Source organism: Zootoca vivipara, chromosome 13, assembly GCF_965207765.1.
Source record: "Zootoca vivipara chromosome 13, rZooViv2.hap1.1, whole genome shotgun sequence".
Lineage (NCBI taxonomy): Eukaryota > Metazoa > Chordata > Lepidosauria > Squamata > Lacertidae > Zootoca > Zootoca vivipara.
The window spans coordinates 30,009,131-30,028,385 of record NC_142596.1 but is presented as its reverse complement, the minus strand read 5'-3'; the positions used below and the strand labels follow the sequence as shown (position 1 = coordinate 30,028,385).

Sequence of the window (19,255 nt, the reverse complement as noted above, 5' to 3'; positions counted from 1 at the left end):
TTTCTTTTATTTCATCAGCTAGGAAAACGCTTAGCTCAGTCCTTATAACATTACTTATAATTTGCTCCAAGGAACAGAGTCACTTTTTTCCAGCCTTGTACAACCAGTCATGAACTGGATTGAGCCAAGCCTTTTCCAGTTAAGGAATCAGCCTGTTTTTGCCTGTTGGAGGGCGTCTCTCTTGCTCCTAGCTACAAAATGCACCATGGATAGATAGGGGCTTTTTCCTGGGCTTGGGCTTGTCAATCAGCAGCAGCAACAACTTTATGTGGCCACTTAACTCTTCCCTGGCATTTAAGGCAAACTCCCCCTCTGCCATAAAAAAACCCCTGATCCTGTGTCCATGGGTCTAGCTGCAGTCTTTTTTCTTTTTCTGTTACCCTCCACACACAATTGCTTCTTTTGCATGTAATTCTAAGCCATGGTTTGTTTAGCCTGATTAAGGTCTGTTTGAGCAGCCAAACCTCACACATGCATGGTTTTCTTTCTGGCAACAAAGCCACAATATGAAGGCACGCTTTGTAGTGAACTGCAGGGCTTGCTTGAACAATGGTTTGGTGTCACGTCTAAATCCAGTAGTGTTGCTTAACTCAGTGTTTCCCAACCGTGTGCCTCCAGATGTTTTGAGACTACAATTCCCATCATCCCTAGCTAGCAAGACCAGTGGTCAGGAATGATGGGAATTGTAGTCCGAAAACAGCTGGAGGCACAAGGTTGGGAAACACTGGCTTAACTGTTGTTTGGTCACCCCACCCCAATGTTCACCAAGCTACAAAGGCAAGACCAGCTGAGGAAAAAAAACCCAAACATTGGGGGCGGGGGGAGACAAGCCATGTAGCTGGTTTGCTTATCTGTGAACCAACCATGGTTAAAACAAACCATGACTTAGAATAACGTGTGAATGCAGCCACTGTAACATCCTTCTTGTGTCATTTTCTCCATTTGTCCTCCTTTTTAATGGCATCTTCTAAATAAGGCAAAAGAGAAGACATTTTTAAAGGGCAGGTAAGAGAGTTTGTAGATTTGGTGTGTCACACATTCAAATGGACATCCCTGCAATGCTCAGACTAAATTCTCATTGCAAAAGCAATGTCCCAGGCAATCTGAGCCACCCTCCCTGCCAAGCCCACACCTTCCCACAAAGCATGTAGGTAGGTGGCCAGGATGCACAAATGCAAAACCACAAGACATGCTACCCCTACCCAGCGCCTTCACCCCCCAAATGCCCAGAGAGAGACGGCAGAACCAGGTTGGGAATCTGCCTTTTCTCACCCAGCTTTGTGATGCCGATCTCCTGCAGGTCCTCCCAAGTGATGTCAGTGATGAAGTCAATGTTCTCATAGCCATTTTCCACCAGGACCTTGTAATACTGTGCCAGCCCAATCATGGAGAGCCAGAGAGCCAAGTTAGCCTGGGGGAGACAGAGAACAAATTATGTATATGGCACTCCCTGAATCACATCGTAACTGAAACCACCAGAGCTCTGAAATCAAACCTTGGTGCAGTTTGTTTTCTCCCTGAATCCATGGGTTGTTTCCACAGTAACAGTTCAGTCTTTGGGCTGCCATGCTTTGGAATCTGTTTTATGGAGTATCCAAGGTACCTTGTTACCAGATCATTGCCAGCCTGTCTATTGAAGCTCTATTGTGCCATTTTGAGGATTATGCACCTTTAATTAAACACTTTCTGCTTGCAGCTTCCACCCTTTTTATTGCTTTCTGAAGACCAGGACAGCAGGATTAATAATTCACAATAAAGTCCCTCTTAAATAGCTGTATTAATTGCCCCTTATTGTCAGTTTCTATTTCTGCAAATGGAGGCTTTAGAGTGGCTTCCTCCAGTGATTAATGGTTCTTTCCCCAGTGCTTCCTCACCATGGGAACAAGAACATGTATAACATTCAGGGTTGCCCAAAAGGTAATTTATTAGTAATACTGCATTACACTGAACTGGGGGGGGGGAGGCAGAAACTATAAACAGGAAGCTTTAAATTAATGTTTCAAGCTCCTTTGCTGACTTCTGATTCAACATTCTAGCTGGATCCTAACTATGAGGAAAGAAACTGCTGGATAATAATACAGTGCCATATTAAGTGATGTATGGAGCCAGAATTTTAATTTTGTTTCCAGCTGATTGCAGAAAAGGAGTGCCTTAGCAGAAGCAAATATGGGGACCCAAAAGGGACCAGGAGACAGGCTGGAATTTCTCTTGGTTGGTGTAGGCTGGGAGTTACCACCTCGGGGTAATGAGCCTGAGATGGTGACCACTCTGTGTGCAAGAAAGAAAAGGCTTACTGGCTTGTACTCTGGAAGCCACTCGGGAATATTTAGGCTGTTGATCTCTGAAGCGATCTTCTTCCTATGTCCTGGTTTCGTGACCCCAATGGCAGTCAGGTCCTACGGCAAACAGAAGAGCCACTTCTTACTAGGTGCCGCAAAAGCAGCAAGCAGAAGCCCCAAAGAGGGATCAGTGGGGGCCGCAAAGAGTCACCCATCAAGGCAGGAGGGTCACTGGCAAAGCCTTGAGGGTTCCTTTGAACCCGCCCAAGTTGTCCACTCGCCCAGCTAGGTAAACGTGGCTCGTGGACTGAAGGCAAAGACCAAAAGCAAAGTTAACATCATAATTGCGTACAGAATGTGGCAGTGTCTCCTCCCTCCTAAGATAAGTTCCAGCCATGTCCTACAACGGGAGGCTTGTTTTGGCTGCCCCCACCCACAGTCTCCACCCAGTTTTCCATTTAACATAAAAGAGAGAGTGTTGCTGGGAAGGAACTAAAACGTGATAGAAGAGATTCTGTAGGCCTACTGTTTAAGGCACATTTGCAAGAACAAGCAACCAGGGAAGAAATCCAAGATCGTTTCACCATGCAGCTGATACTACTTTTTATATGTTAAAATACATTATCCTCTAAGCCAGCCTTCCCCCAACCTGGTGCACTCCAGATGTTTTGGGCATGCTAGTTGGGGCTGATGGCTGTTGTCGTCCAAAAAAGCTGGAGGGCACCAGGTTGGGGGAAGGCTAATTGAATGCACAGCATGTATTATGTTGCTTAATATCCATTCCCCAGCAACATATAGAAGACAAAATTACTTGGCAGGGATGCATTGCACACCTGTAAAATTAGCCAGCTCCCAACACCAGAGCTTTGTGTGAAAGAGAGCCTGCCATTGCACTGCGTGGCAAACTCAGCTCCCTCCCACCTCCCTCTTTGCCAGCCCTCACCTCTGGCGTCATCCGGCTGATGGTAGGGATGTCATACCCAGCATTGATGAAGTTGGAGGCATAAAGCTGCAGCTGGAACTTGTATAGCCACTGGTAGACGGCCTCTGAGCTCTGGCAGCAGGGAGATGAGCAGTTATTCACGGCTATTTTTAATCCACTTGCAAATTTCCTACCCTGAACCCTTGAAAAGGGGAGGGCTAGATGCTTAAATGAACCAATGCAGCACTTGGTGGGTGCTGGTGTGTACACCAATTAACCAATAGTACACAGAAGAATATTTGCGCTTCCTGTTTCGTGCTGGTGCAGCCCCACAGCAGCCATTTTGTGGTGTGTCCCACCCCTGTGGCAGCCATCTTGTGACTGGTGCCTGTGGCTCTTTATCAGAATTCCACTGGCCCAGAAAGTCTGGCGGCCGCTGAAATAAACAGGGCCATTCTCTTTCTTTATATCACACATGAAGTCACGCCACCAGCTCCCTACGTGTAGCGCATTGCAATTTCTGCGATTTAGAGTTTACAAGCACAGGCGTGTGTGTTTGTGAGCCGTGGGCCCTTGTGCTGGTAAAACTTAAGCCAATGAATTCAAATGACTGGACAAGAGTCCCTAGAAAGCCTGGGCTGCTCTTTCCCCAAAAAACTATTGCTAGGAAGTGTCCCACCTACTTTCCCACATGCCTGCGCTATTCCATCCATACCACAACTCCAGCCCCCAACTGCGAGTTTCTCAGACTTGCCTTCCCTTCAGACATGGGCTCCACTTTCTTCACCGGCTGCTCGCTGTAGGGCTGCCCTGGGTATGATGAGGTGCCCAAACTATGCGTCCGAGAAGAACCTGGAACAAAAGCAGGCAGGGAGGCGGTGGATTAGCATTACGGAGAGGCCCGCTGGGACCCTTCACACAAAGGCCAACAGCAAAGCGCAAGGATTCCAGGTTGCCCACCACATTTCAGATCTTGGGAGAGCAGTGCTGGGCCTGAGAGGGGCCTCATCGAGAGCCTCTGGTTTGTCAACCTCTGAGCAACATTTGAAAGTGGCTCCCAGCTGTGTGTCTCTCTCTCTGTCTGTCTCTGTCACTCTCTGTGCCATAAGTCAGGACATTTATTGCCCTTGAGCTCCCATGAAAGCAAATGGCAAGGTTGGTGTCCAGCTGTCCATGCATCAAGTATCACAGACAGGGGCATCTTTCAGCCTCAGGGCCCCGTGGACTCCCAGATGGGAGTGGGTGCAGCAACAAACGTGTGTTTTCATTTTGTGCAGTAGACTACATTCCTGCCATGCAAAAGTCAAGAGGCTTCTATCGAAATCTACGCAAACACAGGCACCTCCCTATCAGAAAGGATGACATCAGAAGAGCCTTTTGGATCAGGCCAATGGGGGTCCAGCATGCTGTTCTCACCTTTGCCAACCAGGTGCCTGTGGGAAACCTGGAACCACAATGGCACAAAGGGCAATAGCTTAGCAGAAGGGAGACTGATTTGCATGCAGAAAACCACCTGCCTTAAAGCACAGTGAGCTGCTGCCAGCCAGTGTCGCCAACACTGAGCTGGCTGCACGAATGGCCTGGGGCAGTAAAAGACCGCTTCCTGCATTCCTTAAAGGACCACAGCTCAGTGCCAGATTGCCACTGCTTTGAGTGCAGAAGGTCCCAGGTTAAATCCATAGCTGCCAAGTCTCCCCTTTTTCGCGGGAAACCCCTGTATTTAAACCCGTTTCCCACTGTTATCCTGAATAGAGAAAAATCCCGTAAATCCCCCGGATTTCCTACCTGCCAGGAAGGCTCCTTCTGCGTATGTTTGGACATGCACAGAATTGATTTCGGGTGCTGAAATCGGGCAGCGCCGGCACCAGAAGTTGCTTCTATGCATGTCCAGACATGCGTAGAAGCGACTTCCGATGCCGCGCCGCTGCTGATCCCGGATTTTTCTTACCGGGAGTTGGAGGTCAATGGTTAAATCCCTAGCTTCTCCAGGTAGGACTGGGGAAAGCCTCCTTGCCTGAAATGCTGGAGAACCCCTGCCAGTCAGTGCAGACAGTACTAAGCTAGATGGGCCAAAGGTCTGATTCTGTATAGAGGCAGCTTCCTACAACCCTATGACTTGTCCCACCCAGGCAAATGGAGGAGGGAGAGGGAAGGGTTTGGCCTGGGGAGTCAGGACGCAAATGATCCTGTGGCGAATTCAGAGGGCCAGGCAGGGAGTTCAGGGGGTGGAGACAGTGGGGGCACATTGAGGTTTCTCACCTTTGACCTAAAGAGAAAGAGGGAGCCCCAGAAATTCCGGGTTGGAAACAAAAGACTAAGTCACTGTTCCAGAAGGAGAGGCCTGGCACCTGCGTCCCCACAGCGGGGCAGGGGTGGAACCAGTCCAAGATGGCAGCCAAGGTGACCTTGAAGCTCCCCAGCGAGGAATCCGTGCTCTCTTTCAGCCAGCAGGCATGCAGCCCACCCATCTGGATCAAGGGGGCGAAAGGCACACCAAGCCTCCAAGAGAGATCTTTGGCTAGACGGGTAGGGGGCCTGGGTCTCTTGGCGGGTGCTGCTAGCCCTGACAACCCCCACCCAAAAAATAAAAAGACAAGACTCTACTCCAGAAGCTGCATCTTCCCTTTCAGAGTCCCAGAAACGCGTGGCCGATAAGCAACCCTTTCTCATGCTGGAGAACCTCCCTGGAGCCCCACCTTGAGCTCCGTGGATTGCGGAATCTCCATGCTTGAGTGGCAGAGCGAGGCTGGGGAGAAACTTGCTCCACTTTGGAAAAATCAACCTGAAAATGCGACACACACACAGACACATACTCCCGGGACGCAACCGTCTCGGCATTCCCACCTGAGTCCTGCCTGAAAAGGAACATGTGCAACATCGCCCCTTGAGATGCAGGCAGAGCTAAGGGGGGGGGGAGAGAAGCGCCATCTGCCCTTCTCCGCTTTCCCCGACCGGGAACACCATCACACTTCTGAAGGCGCTCTGCCACCAAGCCTGATTCACCGTGCCAACAAGGGAACAGGAACTATCGTTCTCGGGCGGCGGCGGCGGGGGGGGGGTCCCCCGCCGAGACCCACCTCCTGGTGAGTTGTGCCTGGGGGACCTAGCAGAGACCTCTAGGAAGTGGGGGTCCTCCATCAGTATTTCAGGGAGGTTGGGAGGTCTGAAGCTCAGAGCTCCCTCAAAATAGAATACAGATACACGGGTTGTTGGTTTCTTCGAAGGGGGTGCAGGCAAAGGCAGATCAGCCAGCGATAAAACAGCAAGCGGGGACCAGATTGCTCCTTTGCTGGAGGTTGGAGGACAGCCAGGAGGCCAGATTGTGGGGTGGGGGCTCTTTCTGGGACACAGGCACCACCAACCCCCCTACCACCACCAAGCTCACCCTGGCAGCAGCTCCCCACCCCACCCCACCCCAATTTTCCCCTACTAACCAAAGCAAGCGAAGGCATGGCAGCAGCAGAGAGGAAGGGTCATGTTTAGCTCGGAAGGTTCCCCTGCAGCTCGTCAAGGAAATAACGGAGGGGGGGGACCCAAAAAGGCTCCGGCGGATGAGCTGTGAGCATCCACGCACCTGCAGGCATCTCCAGTGCTTTGGCAGGCCCATCACCCACGCCGGATTCTTGCACAGACGCCTTCTGGGAAAGGACGGTTGCCAGAAGCTGAGGAATGGCAGGCGGGGTGGGGGGGTGGGGGGGTGAGAAAAACACACACTCTGTTAAAGAGAGAGAGACTGCAAATAGGGTCCTGGAAGGCAGGGGGGGGGGAAACTGGCAGCCCACCCCCACCCCAAAAGATCTAAGACTCTGTTGGCAAAGCTACCCATTTGGGTACAAGAAGGAAAACAGGTGGCACAATGGCACGGCTGCTTGGCATGCGTGCCTGCAGCACAAATTTTTAAAGAGGCTTCCGGTATCTAGAAAAAAGAGCGGCTTGGGGGGCAGGGGGGGCGGTGCAAGGAAGTCTCTCTCTTCTCTCTTTCCCTCTCTCCCTCCCTCCTCCTGGTCCACTTTTTGCCAGGGAATGGAGGATCGAGCCCCTGTCCAGCTTGCCAAGTAGTCAGAAGTGGTGCACCAACGCAGGCTGCGGGCACCAGGGGGCAGCAGAGGATGTGCAAAACTGCCAATGGTATCTAAAGCTATTTTCACCAACCTGGTGCCCCCCCCCCCACAGCTCCCACCAACCGCAGCCAGCAAGGCTGTAGTCCAAATCCTCTGGAAGGCTGCCCATCTCAACTCGCAAGGGCGAAAGCTTTCTTGGGATGTAGCTGAGCTTGTTTTTGAAAGCCAGGGTGGTGCAGTGGTTCAGAGTGAAGGACTAGGACCTGGGAGACCTGGGTTCGAATCCCAGCTCAGCCGTGAAGCTCACTGGGCGTGACCTTGGACCAGTCACTGTCCTTCCACCTACCCTACACCGCAGGGTTGTTGTGAGGATTAAATGAGGAGAGGGAGAACCTCTTGAACTTCTTGGAGAAAAAAGTGGGATATACAGGTGAAACTCGGAAAATTAGAATATCATTGAAAAGTGCATTGATTTCAGTAATGCAACTTATTATTTTTTCTTTTTCTTTTAATTTCTACAAATGCTTTCTTTTGGAAATTCCACAGTAATAAAACAAATAGTTACAATAATACAAAAATAAGCATCGCTATTACATTTCATTAATTACATTCCATTTATAATTGACCCGCCTAACCACAAATAATTACAATTACAACAAATAAAGGCTTGACATATCTTGCTTTGCATGTCATGCATCTATCTCATATATTGATTTCATCTTTTAAGTTGCATTACTGAAATAAATGCACTTTTCGACGATATTCTAATTTTCCGAGATTCACCTGTAAATGCGAATAATAATAATTTTAAGTGCTGGGATTCAAACAAGCCAGGATGTGGAGGTTTTTTTGTTTTGTTTTGGGGAGGGGAGATAATCCTTGCATCTCAGACTCTCTTGATGAAGATAACATCACTCTGAACCTGCTTCGAGGCACATGATCCTTTTAGAGAATCGTGGAATCAGAGCTGGAAGGGACCCTGCGGATCATCTAGCCCAACCCCCTGCAATGCAGAGACAACGTAGGCAAGCTCACCTTGACACCTTCTGAGCCCGGGTGGAGGGGAGCGTGGCCTCCACTGCCAGTGCTTTGGCCACTCCCTGAACTCCGCCCACTGGCCACGCTTCCCGTGCTGCCCACACTGCTGCGATCGCCACCTAGGCAACAGGGAGGGGAGAGGCAGTTAAAGGCCCAGAGGGTCGGCGAGACATAAATCCAAGATAATGAGCCTGACTTGACTCTGCAGCATGTTAAGCACTCGCCTGGTAGCCAGGGGTGACCTCCGGGACCACTGCATACAAGGGAACTGTGAGCCAGCTAGAGGAAGGAGCCCCAAGCAGAGAAGCCAAGCAGGCTCCTCGAGGAGAAAAAGGTAAGGTATAGATGCAACAAATAAATAAAACGTGGGGTGGAGGGACCAGGTGTCATGGCAGACACACAGCTGTTGCCAGTGAAATCTCATTCCCCCCCCCCACAGGAACATAGGAAGCTGCTTCACTCCAAGTAAATCTGTTGGCCCATTGGTTCAATACTGTCCACACTGGCTGGCAGCAACTTTCCGGGGTTTCAGGCAGGGGACATTCCCAGCCCTTCCTGGGGATGCCATTGGGAATTGAACCGGGGTCCTTCTGCATGCAAAGCAAGCACTCTGCCACTGAGCTGCAGCCCTTTCCCAGGAGCTTAGAAAGCTGCTGCCTCATGATTATGACCAGTGGGTCATCTAGCACAGTATTGTCCACACTGGCTGGCAGCAGCTCTCCAGGATTTCAGCCAGGAATCTTTCCCAGCTTAATCTGGAGATGCTGGGGGAATCGAACCTGGGACCTTCTGCATTGCAATGCAGGTGTCCTGCCACTGAACCCCAGCTCCAGGGTGCTGGACCAGATGGGTTTCTGGCCTGATCCATCAGCGCCCTTCTGATGCTCTTACCTGCGTAGGGTTTGCGAAGCACCCAGATCTCTTCTGGTGGGGCTGGTGTGCCGGTGGATCCGCCTGGGGACAAGTGGGACGGGCTGGCATCAGACCCTCGGGAACCTTCTGGGCCAAAGACCGCCGCCGCGAGCACAGGAAAGAGAGCGAGAACATGAAGCAAGTCAGCAGAATCCCATGAAGTTGCATGTGCGCCAGAGAGGGCGCACAAAACAGTGGCAGCTGCCCCCACAACCAACCTCCATATCTACAGGGTGTGAGAGGTGGTCAGCCTGCCAGAGGCTGCCTCTCCCTCTGAAGGGGCACCAATTGTTGCCCAGGGCTCAAGAGAGTTATTCCTCAACAGTTAACTCTTCTCAGCCACTGCGATCCTCCCAGAGCATTCCGCACAGGCTAAGGTCCAGAAGAAGAGCCTGCAGGATCAGGCCAGTGGGCCCATCTAGCCCAGCATCCTGAAATCACAATGGTCCATCAGGTCCCCGTGGGAAACAGGATTCGAATGCCAGAGCCCTCTCCCTTCCTGTAGTTCCCAGCAACTGGCATTCAGAAGCATTGCTGCCTCCAAGTGCCAAGGCAGAGCACAGCCACCCTAGCTAGTAGCCCTCAACAGCCTTACCCCTCCACGAATTTGTCCAAACCTCTTTTAAAGCCACCTGAGTTGGTGGCCCATCCCTGCCTCCCGTGGCAGCGAGTTCCACAGTCGCTTTTGTGCGCTTTGAGGGCATGAAGGTGGCAGTGCCTGCCTGTCCCCTACATTTTGCCCTTAGCATCTCATACTCGAGAGACACAGGGATCTATTGTAGGGGCAAGGGGGCAAGGAGTGTGGTTTATTGATATCTATCTATCTCCCCAAGCAGCTTACAAACCGCAGTCAAGAGGCAGCACTGTTTCCAAACGCCAGTTGCTGAAAATCAGAACTGCATGAGGGTGGGAGGTGGGGTGGGAGAGAAGACTTCCTGCTGCTCTCAGGTCCTGCTTGTGGGCTTCCATTGGCCTGATCCAGCACTGCAGCGCTCCCCTGCTGGCCCAAATAAACCACCACCCAGGGGAATCCTGTGTGCATCTCCAGTTGTGTCCTCTGGCCACATAGATGGGGCTAGAAAATGCTAAAGCCCCCACCCAACCCGCTAACAAGTGGAGCGAGCCAGCGCTCCTCTGAAGAGTCCCTAGCTTGGCTCAGCAACCAAGAACAAAACTTTTCTTGTCCACCCGTTTATATGAACAGGGATGTTTGTCCCCCTTGTCCAAAGAGCAACACGCTGGGAGCGGGCGGGGGGGGGCTGTTGGGGGGGAGGAGGAGGGAGGAGGAGGAGATGGGATGCAGCAGGTGCTAAAACAAACACTAAAATGGTTCTCAACAGGGGAAAGGGAAGCATTTGCACTCCGGGGCTCACACCTCACTCAGGTCATGCTACACCTCACATTGCAACCCTCCTCTGCCTGTAACACAAGCCACACCTTTGCAGATCTTCGTTGCACCCCCAAGCACCCTGCTTTTCTGAGTCTAGGGTTCCCACCTTTGTTCTTGCAAAATACAGGAGAGGGCAGGGAGGGGCAGTTGGGGGACATTTGTTTTTTGTTTTTTTTAATCTGGTGCTAAAGTGACTTCAAAGCAATCCATTGCAATTTATTGCAGCCAAACAGGATGGCCCTTCCGCAATTCATCACACACACACACACACTCTTGTAATAAATCTGTCTGTGCTTGGCTATCCAGAGCTTAAACACATGCCATTTCACACATGCATTTGGAGAAGATCCCTAACTTGGCACACAGAGAGGAAGTGAGAGAGGAAAGACGTGAAATGCAGGACAGAGCTGCATCAAAATAAAAAAAAAAATCCTTCAGTAGCACCTTAAAGACCAACTAAGTTTTTATTTTGGTATGAGCTTTCGTGTGCATGCACACTTCTTCAGATACACTTCAGATACACTTCTTCAGATACTAGTGTATCTGAAGAAGTGTGCATGCACACGAAAGCTCATACCAAAATAAAAACTTAGTTGGTCTTTAAGGTGCTACTGAAGGAATTTTTTTATTTTGCTTCGACTCAGACCAACACGGCTACCTACCTGTAACTAGAGCTGCATCAATACAGGACATAGCACTTGACATTGAATTACAGACCAATTCTGTATTATAATTGGCCTAGATTGCAACCCTACAGTTTCTACCCCAGCCTGGGGCTCTCAAGATGCTTTGAACTACAGCTCCCATCAGTCCCAGCCATCATGGCCCTGGGATGCTGGACCTGATGGGAGTTGCGGTCCAGAACATCTGAAGGACTCCCAAGTTGGGAAAAGCTGTTCCAGCCATTCTGCCTTTGCTGCTTCTTACTCTCCTCTGAAAAGACTTCCCTCCTTCTCCACCTTAGATCTGGAACTGCTCATTCCCTGGAGATGGGGGCCCTACCTCTCCCTCTGCCCTCCACACCTTGAATTCCTCTTCAACACACACACAACCTTGGACTTCCATCTGCTTTGATGAGTGGCAACATTGCAAGGTGTTGGGACTAAATAGATGAGTCTTCGGGTCCCTTCCACCTCTCCAGTTGTATGATTCTATGAACAAGGAAGTTTCCTGCAGGCAGATTTTGCCAAGGATAATAATAAAGAAGCATCCTTTGGAAAAGGAACATTTTTTACCCCCAAAAATGCATTCAGGAGTGCCAGATTTTCATTCTTTCGTCTTGTCCTCGGCTTTCATCATTCACAAAATACTGCCCCTGCCCCCAAAATTGTGCAATCTCATTTGCAGAAGTGTGTGTGTGTGTGTCATATTGATTATTTATAGGGATCGGGGGCAATGGGGGCGTTCATCATCATCAGTGCTCTTCTGGGTAGCAGCTACTGGCTGCCAGCTCCCCTCTCCCAGTATCCCCCTGGGAAAAACACTGCGGCGGCGGCAATGATGATAATGATGCTGATGGTGATGATAGGCCAGGGATCTGCTTGTGGGAGGGGGGTGAGGGTTTCATATTCCCCCAAGCCACCCCAAAATTTCAAGCCAAGAAATCGCTTTGGAGAGCTTTCAGCTTGGTCAAAATTTAAGACTGTAAGTTGCTTGGGGCAGAGACCTTTCTTTTTCATTTACTTTGCTTGGCAAGCCCCTCTTTGCACCGTGATATTACCAGGCTTTGCATAAATTAATATGGAGATCATATAATCAGAACCGTAAAGTTGGAAGACATCCCAAGAATCATCTAATCCAAACCCCTGCAATGAAGGAACCACATATTGAGAATCCCACCACCTTCCGAGAGAGTGAACCATCCCACTGTCAAGCAGCTCCTACCCTCAGAAAGTTCTTCCTTGTCTATAGCCTTGTAATTTTTTGTTATTTTCAACCTCTCTTGCAAGCCTGAGCTTGTTCCAAACTTCCGACCTCCTCCTTGCAAGCGTTGGCTACTCGTGTACGCTCTTCCTTCGTGATTTCCCCTTTCTTCTATGTTCCCCTTTCAAACCTCGGCTCTTCAGTAAGCTCTTTATGCAGCCACGCTAGTTTCTTTTGATGCCTGACCCACATGCTCATCCTTGGACGCATGCACACACAGAGAGCGGGAACCTGGATGGGGACGGGGAATGAGAGGAGTGCAGGAACCACCCCCTGGGAGCAACGCAAAAACATGGCAAAAGCACAAATCAGAAGCAAACGAAGCGATGCAGGACAGACTACCTGGGGAGGCTCCAGGCCCTTCCACAGCGCCGTGGGGGAGCCGGCGGTAGCCAAAGGAACTGAAAAGAGGCTGGTGGGGGTTTGGTGGAGGTGGAGGCAGGAAATGGACCTGATGATGGGAGGAGGAGGTGGTGGTGGAGGAGGAGGAGGAGGAGGAGAAGCAGGAATGGCCGTTAGGCACCGAGGCCCCTCCAGCCGGGAGGGAGATGGCTTGAAACTGCCCCGGGTAGGGCCCAGCGTCCCACGGACCTGGCAATAGAAACAACAAGAGGCAAACCGTGAAATGGGTCCCGCAGACCTGGAGAAGGAGGAGGAGGAAGGAGATTTTTAAGCTGCCTATCGAAGTTGGAAGATAGGGAGTCAGACCCATCTAGCTCCATACTGTCAGCACTGAATGGCAGCAGCTCTCTGGGGTTTGGGGCAGGAGACTTTCCCCAAGCTTTTCCTGTGTGGCTGCTTTCCACTGAGCCAGACTACTGATCCACCTAGCTCAGTGTTGCCTGCACGGACCGGCAGCGGCTTTCCGGGGGTTCAGATGGGGCTGTCTCCCAGCCTTACCTAGAGACGCCAGGGATTGAACCCAAGACAGGCTACTGCCCTTCCCATTAGGAATGTAGTGTCGACACTGACTGGCAGCAGCTCTCCAGGGCTTCAAGCAGGGGACATTCCCAGCCCAACCCTTCTGTATGCAATGCAGATGTTCGTCTACTGTGCCAGCCTGTGATCCTATGGAAACCACATCTGCACTTCCTGCCCCCACCCCCGCCAGCTGCAAAAAGTCATAATTGTTAAGATTGGAAGGGACCCAAAGTCAGCTAGTCGAGTCCAACACATTGCAATGCAGGAATCACAGCTGAAGAGAGCCTTGGAAATTGGGTGGGCCTCAGGAGGAGGAGCTCGAGGGTCCTACGTATGCTACAACTTCCCTGGCATTCCCAAAGAACAGCCATTCAGGGTGCAGAATCTGAATTGCCTCCGCTCCGAACTTCCCCTTATTGATTTGCCTTATGGCGATGAACAGAAAACTCCGGGGGCTCCGTCTGCAAAGGGCCTCACACCTCAGGAATGAGGCAGGTCAGGTAGAAAGAGATAGGACAAAAATAGCCCACATAGGGAGGAAGTCTTGCCTGTTCGTTTGCTGATCGCTTCGACGAGGGTGGAAGGGAAGTATCCCACACGGTCATTGCCGGTCCGGTTGTCGTGGATGCAGCCTTTCCACCGGCCATCAGCGTGCTGCTCCAGGACCTGGGAAATTGGGAGGGTAGTGGGGGGTTAGTAGAGAAGGGGGGGATCAAGGAATGGGCCAAAATCACCTTCAAAGTGGGTTGCGCCAGGGCCTTGACAAACCTACAAGAGGTTGGCCATGGGAGCTAGAAGATGCCACCCAGCCTGGGATGTTTCAAGGCCTCGAGACAGCCTCCAAGCCCCCTAACTTGAAAAGTCTTCCCTCCTAGCCCCAGCGGAGTGTGTCCTAACTGCAGTTCCTTGGTTGTTTGCCAGGGGGAGCTGGTCCACCTAGAAACTAGCCTATGATAAGATTTGCATTCCTTGCTCCGTCCTTTTTGTCTCTGGCCATGCCCATCCCTGTCATGTCCTCCCCACCCCACCCCACCCCCCAAAGATAACCTAGATTGCAATGTGGGCCCCAGGCTGCCAAAAAGCTTTTCCATCCCTGACATAAATCCTCTGAATGAGGGGGAAGGACCCTCCAGGTGTTTCATAACAGGACTGGGAAGAGATCTGGGTTCTAATTCACACCCCGGGCTGGTTAACCTTGAGCCAGTCACTATAGAATCATTGAATTGTAGAGCTGGAAGGGACCATGAGGGTCAGCTAGTCCAACTCCCTGCAATGCAGGAATCTTCTGCCCAACGCGGGGCTCGAACCCATGACCCTGAGATTAGGCGTCTCATGCTTTACCGACTGAGCTATTCCAGGTCCCATCAGCACTGGCCAAAGATCAGGGATGAGAGGAGATGGGATCCAGCAACATCCAGAGGATGCCACATCTCAACCATTCCTCGTCTTTGGCCCAGAACAGACCCCCATTTGCACGGTGCACTGCCAAGGCTGGTTGAAGAGCTTTTCCCAAAAACTCTAATGCTTAGATTACAGCGGTCCACAAGCAGATGGCTGGCTTGGGGCACTTCAGGCAATGCAGGTGGCTAATCCTAAATACAGCTACAATAGCGGCAGGTGCTCTAACTGGCAAAGCGATGGATGATGCTCCGACACTTTCACACTCTTTGGCTATCCTATAAATAGCCGTTTCTTCAAGCTGGAAGCAGTTCCGCAATCTCTCATTTTGCCTGGTGGGTGGAACCCTCTGTTACCTTGTCTTTTGGCTCCTCCTGCACCTAAGTGATGGGGGGGCATCTCCTGAGAGGTGTCTAGGACCAGTGAAACACTCTGGGCAGGCAGGGACACTCCCAGTATCCAAGGGCACCTGGGGAAGGGATGTCAGAGAGCGGCTCTGCCCAACGTGGAGAGGAAGGTGGGACTCCCAGGATATCCTATGCATGGTACAATCACATCTTGAGTAGGGGCTACGTTCCAGTGATGGTGCACACACAAAAAAACACCTATATTTGAACTTGCATGAGCATCCTTACCTTCCACAGCCAATGCACCAACCTGGCATTACCCTCTCATTCGTCAGCAACCAGCAAGATAGAGAGTGTAAGAAGTCTCCACCCGGATTACTGGGCAAGTCTCGCTCAGGGTGCAGGCTCTGGGGGCGGTCTTGCAGGGCTGCCCAAATTCCCACAAGATCTTGTGAGAGCACCCCTGAGCAGGGCTTGCCTGGGAAACAAGGTGGAGAGCTTAAAAGCTCTTTTTGCTTGCATTTAATTGACCAGCTTTCAACCACACAAGGTGGTGGTTTTTTTTAAAGCCAAGCAGCACCCGCAGGTTTCAAATTGTTGTAGGCGATTGGAAGATCCAAGCAATGTGTTGGTCGATGGAACCACCGGACTAAGCTGGCCCCAAGGTTGGACTTGCACAATGTAATTGTGCGTACGATGCAGTCGTACCAAGTAGGAATGGAGTCTTTTGCAGGCCAAAAGCGGTCCTGCAATTGCTCGCTACACCTGGTGAGCAGAGTCCTCTGTTCCCTTCCTTTTGGCTCCTTCTGGACACAGGTGACAAGAGAGCCATCTCTGCCTCCTGAGATGTGGCCATGTCTGGTGGAACATCCCCCTTGGGGCAGGCAAGGACACTCCCAGTATCCGATGGTGCTGGGGTGGGCATGTCAGAAGTGACAAGGAGGGAGGCAGAACTCCTGGCTCCCCTTGCAGAGATGTAGAAGGCAAGGGAAGCCCCTGCCCCCTACCAGATCCTCGCTAGCTGCTTCCTGCATTCCCGGGAGAGACCCCCAGATTTGGCTGGAGTCCTCCCCATGGGTCCTCAGCCTATCTTCCATTCCCGACTTGGTCAGCCCAGGACAACAGGCAAACTCACTGTGATGATGTCACCGGCTTTCACGTTGAGGCTGGTCAGGTCGTAGTTGTTGCAGTAATCTTTCACGGCCCTGACCTGCAGGGCGGCGGAAGCATCTAGGCAGAAACAGGGGTGAAGGAAGAGGAGGAGGCGGTCGCATGCATTCTAAGGAAAGAGGCACCGGGGCTCAAGGCTACAATGAAGGAGGGCTTTTCCACCCAGGGACCCTTCCTCTGAACCCTTGGCGGGGCTAGCAGAGGTTGTGTGTTGGTGGCCGATGGGTACTCTATACATGCTTAAAGGCACTGCTTTACTTGACCAAGGAGTGGGGCAGATCTGGGTGATTTTCAGTGAAAGGCAGTGTGGTGTAGTGGTAAGAGTTGCAGTTTAAGACTTGGGGGACTGGGGTTCACCCTCAGCCATGAAACTTGCTGAGTGACCACAGGACAGTCTCCCAGCCAGACCTACTTCACAGGGTTGTTGTGCAAATAAGAATGTAGACCCTTGGAGCTCCTCGGAGGAAAGGTGGCATATAAATGTAATAATGAACAATAAATAAATGGAAGAGGAAGGATTTGCAGCTTCCCATTGTTTAGCAACAAGAAAACCAAAGCTATTTATTCCACCTAAGTAAACTGATGACCCAGGAGAGGTGGTTTGTGTGAAAGGATTGTGAGCTCTGGTTCTGAAGGCAAAGCCCTGCACTCAGAACAAGCTCAGAGGCACCTTGCCCTTTAATAATATAGCTGTGGATCTTTTGCACCTGGCTCAAGGTGGCAGATGTTTGTGTTCTAGCAAAAAAAACGAAGCAGACCTTGCAAGCCTGACGTCTGCCTGGACAAAGACATTTGGGGAAACCAAGGCAGAGAAATCCAACTGGCAACCTCTCCTGACTAGGGAGGGAACAAGGCGCCAGTTCCTATTCTGCCCTGCACCTGTCATGCACAACACTGTTTCATTCTCCTACAGTTCATCTTTTGCCCCAAACTACATTGTTCATCCTGTTGATTCAAAATTACATAACTTGTGTAATTACGTAAATTACGTTTTCATTCCACCCTGTTCATTTCAATCCAAAGGAATACAACTTGATGATGGTGATGGGTTGTGTGTGTGTGTGTGTGTGTGTGTGTGTGTGTAATTTCAGGACTACAATCAACAACAGCAGATGCCAACTATATTTGCTGGGTTAATTTCTGTTCCAGACATGGGGCAATTAAGTAAACATGGGCAATCTGGGCTCCTGTTTCTGTTTTTGTCGGAATTCTCCGGCATCCCTTCTCCTGCCCTGTCTTAATTAAGATGGGGTGTGTAATTGGCTAAGAATTCTTCTAGAGAAGCCTCCCTAAAATGAGGCGTTGCACAGGTATCACCCTCCAGCTCCCAGCATTTAGGAATATTCAATGAAGAGACTCACCTGGGAGCGGTCAAATTAGGGGCAAGTTTCTCTCCCTGACCTGCAGATTAAACCCACTTGGAAAACAAATGGTTCGCCCATTGCAAAACGGTTCCTGAAACCTACATTTATAAACTGCAAGATTCCCAATTCTGAGGTGCCTACAGAGCTAGTGAAAGGAGCTGGAAATGAGGCCCCACAAACCCATTAGGTGGCGTTTAGTAACCTGGATTTCCTTTGTTCTCTTTGATGCAAAATGGGTATAAACAATCAACACAGGTGGCTGTTGTGATGATGACTGGGAGAGAATGCATAGAACGTGATTTTAGGGCTTTAGAGAAAGCCCCTACATTAGCTTAAAAACACACTAGAGGGAGATAGAGCGCCGTGGCATTGCCATTCCTCTTATATTTAGCGTTTATCATTTTCTGACTGTTGAAAGGGCCTCACATTCGCGACCAAAATAAAGGAAAGAGAATGGCTTAAGGTCTGCCAGAGATACCCTCCATGTGATAGGCAAGATAGCAACACAAGACAAGGCCTTCTCAGTGCCTGCCCCGCTCTCCTTACGGAACTCCCCACGCCCCACCAGAATGAGATATGACAAACCTCCACGTTAGCTGTATTTATTTGTTAAGGCCTTTGTAGCCCGATTATCCTGATGCTGGTTAGGGTTTAACGTTCCGTGTTCCTATTTTTATATAAAGGATGTGTGATTTCATTCCATTTTTTATTTTAAATTTAATATTTCAGTTTAATTTAATATTACATCTGAAGGCAGCCCTGTATAGGGAAGTTTATTGCTTGATGTTTTATTGTGCTTTTAATATTTTGATGGGAGCCACCCAGAGTGGCAGGGAAAACCCAGTCAGAAGGGCAGCATATAAATTATAAAATAATAATAATAATGGTCAGCAGCTGTGTTGTAAGCAGCCTGATGCTCTGATCCAGAGGAAATGCTGGGTCTAAGAGACTATGAAATTAATCATTTAAGTGGGTTGGATCTCACGTAGGCCTGCTGAAATTAACCTGAAACACGGCTAATGGAGGCCCATTAATCTCAATGGGCCTAATGGCCTGGCATAAAATGAGTTGGGTACAACCCAATTGAATACCTGTAAAAGAACTGTGCAACAGCCCTGCCAGGGAGGCCAGTTGTGTCATCTCCCTTTCTGCAGGCTACATTTGTGTGAGTGGAGAGGGCAGAGCACCTCCACTTGCGTGCGGCCAACTTTGGACTGACCATAGAGTCGGAAGGGGCTCAGAGGGTCATCAAGTCCACCCCCCTGCAATGCAGGCATCACAGCCGAAACCCCTCACAGTGACACCCCTTATCCTCACCTCGGAGCAACTGCTTGATCTCCCTACTGGCCTGGGTGGCCGTAAACTGGTTGACAATGTCCAGTGCCGTCTGGCTGTAGGTGTTTCGGATGTGAGCGTTGATTCCGCTCTGCGAAAACAGACATGGGTGGGGTGGGGAATAGGGTGGGCTGCCTGAGACAGGGAAAATGGAGATCTGGCATCGTGACGAGGCTAGTGATGGCAAGGAAGAGC

At 50.5% G+C, this 19,255-nt stretch overlaps 1 protein-coding gene across 3 annotated transcripts in view; it reads right to left on the bottom strand.

Annotated features, from left to right (window-relative positions):
- Positions 1-19,255, bottom strand: part of CASKIN1 (CASK interacting protein 1) — a 106,849-nt gene that overhangs the window by 7,563 nt on the left and 80,031 nt on the right. Inside the window, exons 8-18 of one of the 3 annotated variants that reach the window (XM_088656867.1) lie at positions 19,043-19,151; positions 16,327-16,421; positions 13,995-14,112; positions 12,868-13,116; positions 9,192-9,299; positions 8,298-8,419; positions 6,776-6,863; positions 3,956-4,053; positions 3,223-3,333; positions 2,295-2,396; positions 1,273-1,411 (exon numbers count right to left, since the gene is read on the bottom strand). In XM_088656867.1, the coding sequence (XP_088512993.1) occupies positions 1,273-1,411; positions 2,295-2,396; positions 3,223-3,333; positions 3,956-4,053; positions 6,776-6,863; positions 8,298-8,419; positions 9,192-9,299; positions 12,868-13,116; positions 13,995-14,112; positions 16,327-16,421; positions 19,043-19,151 (1,339 nt within the window). The remainder of the gene's footprint in view (positions 1-1,272; positions 1,412-2,294; positions 2,397-3,222; positions 3,334-3,955; positions 4,054-6,775; positions 6,864-8,297; positions 8,420-9,191; positions 9,300-12,867; positions 13,117-13,994; positions 14,113-16,326; positions 16,422-19,042; positions 19,152-19,255) is intronic. The other 2 variants (XM_088656868.1, XM_035130606.3) reach the window with 2 other exon arrangements.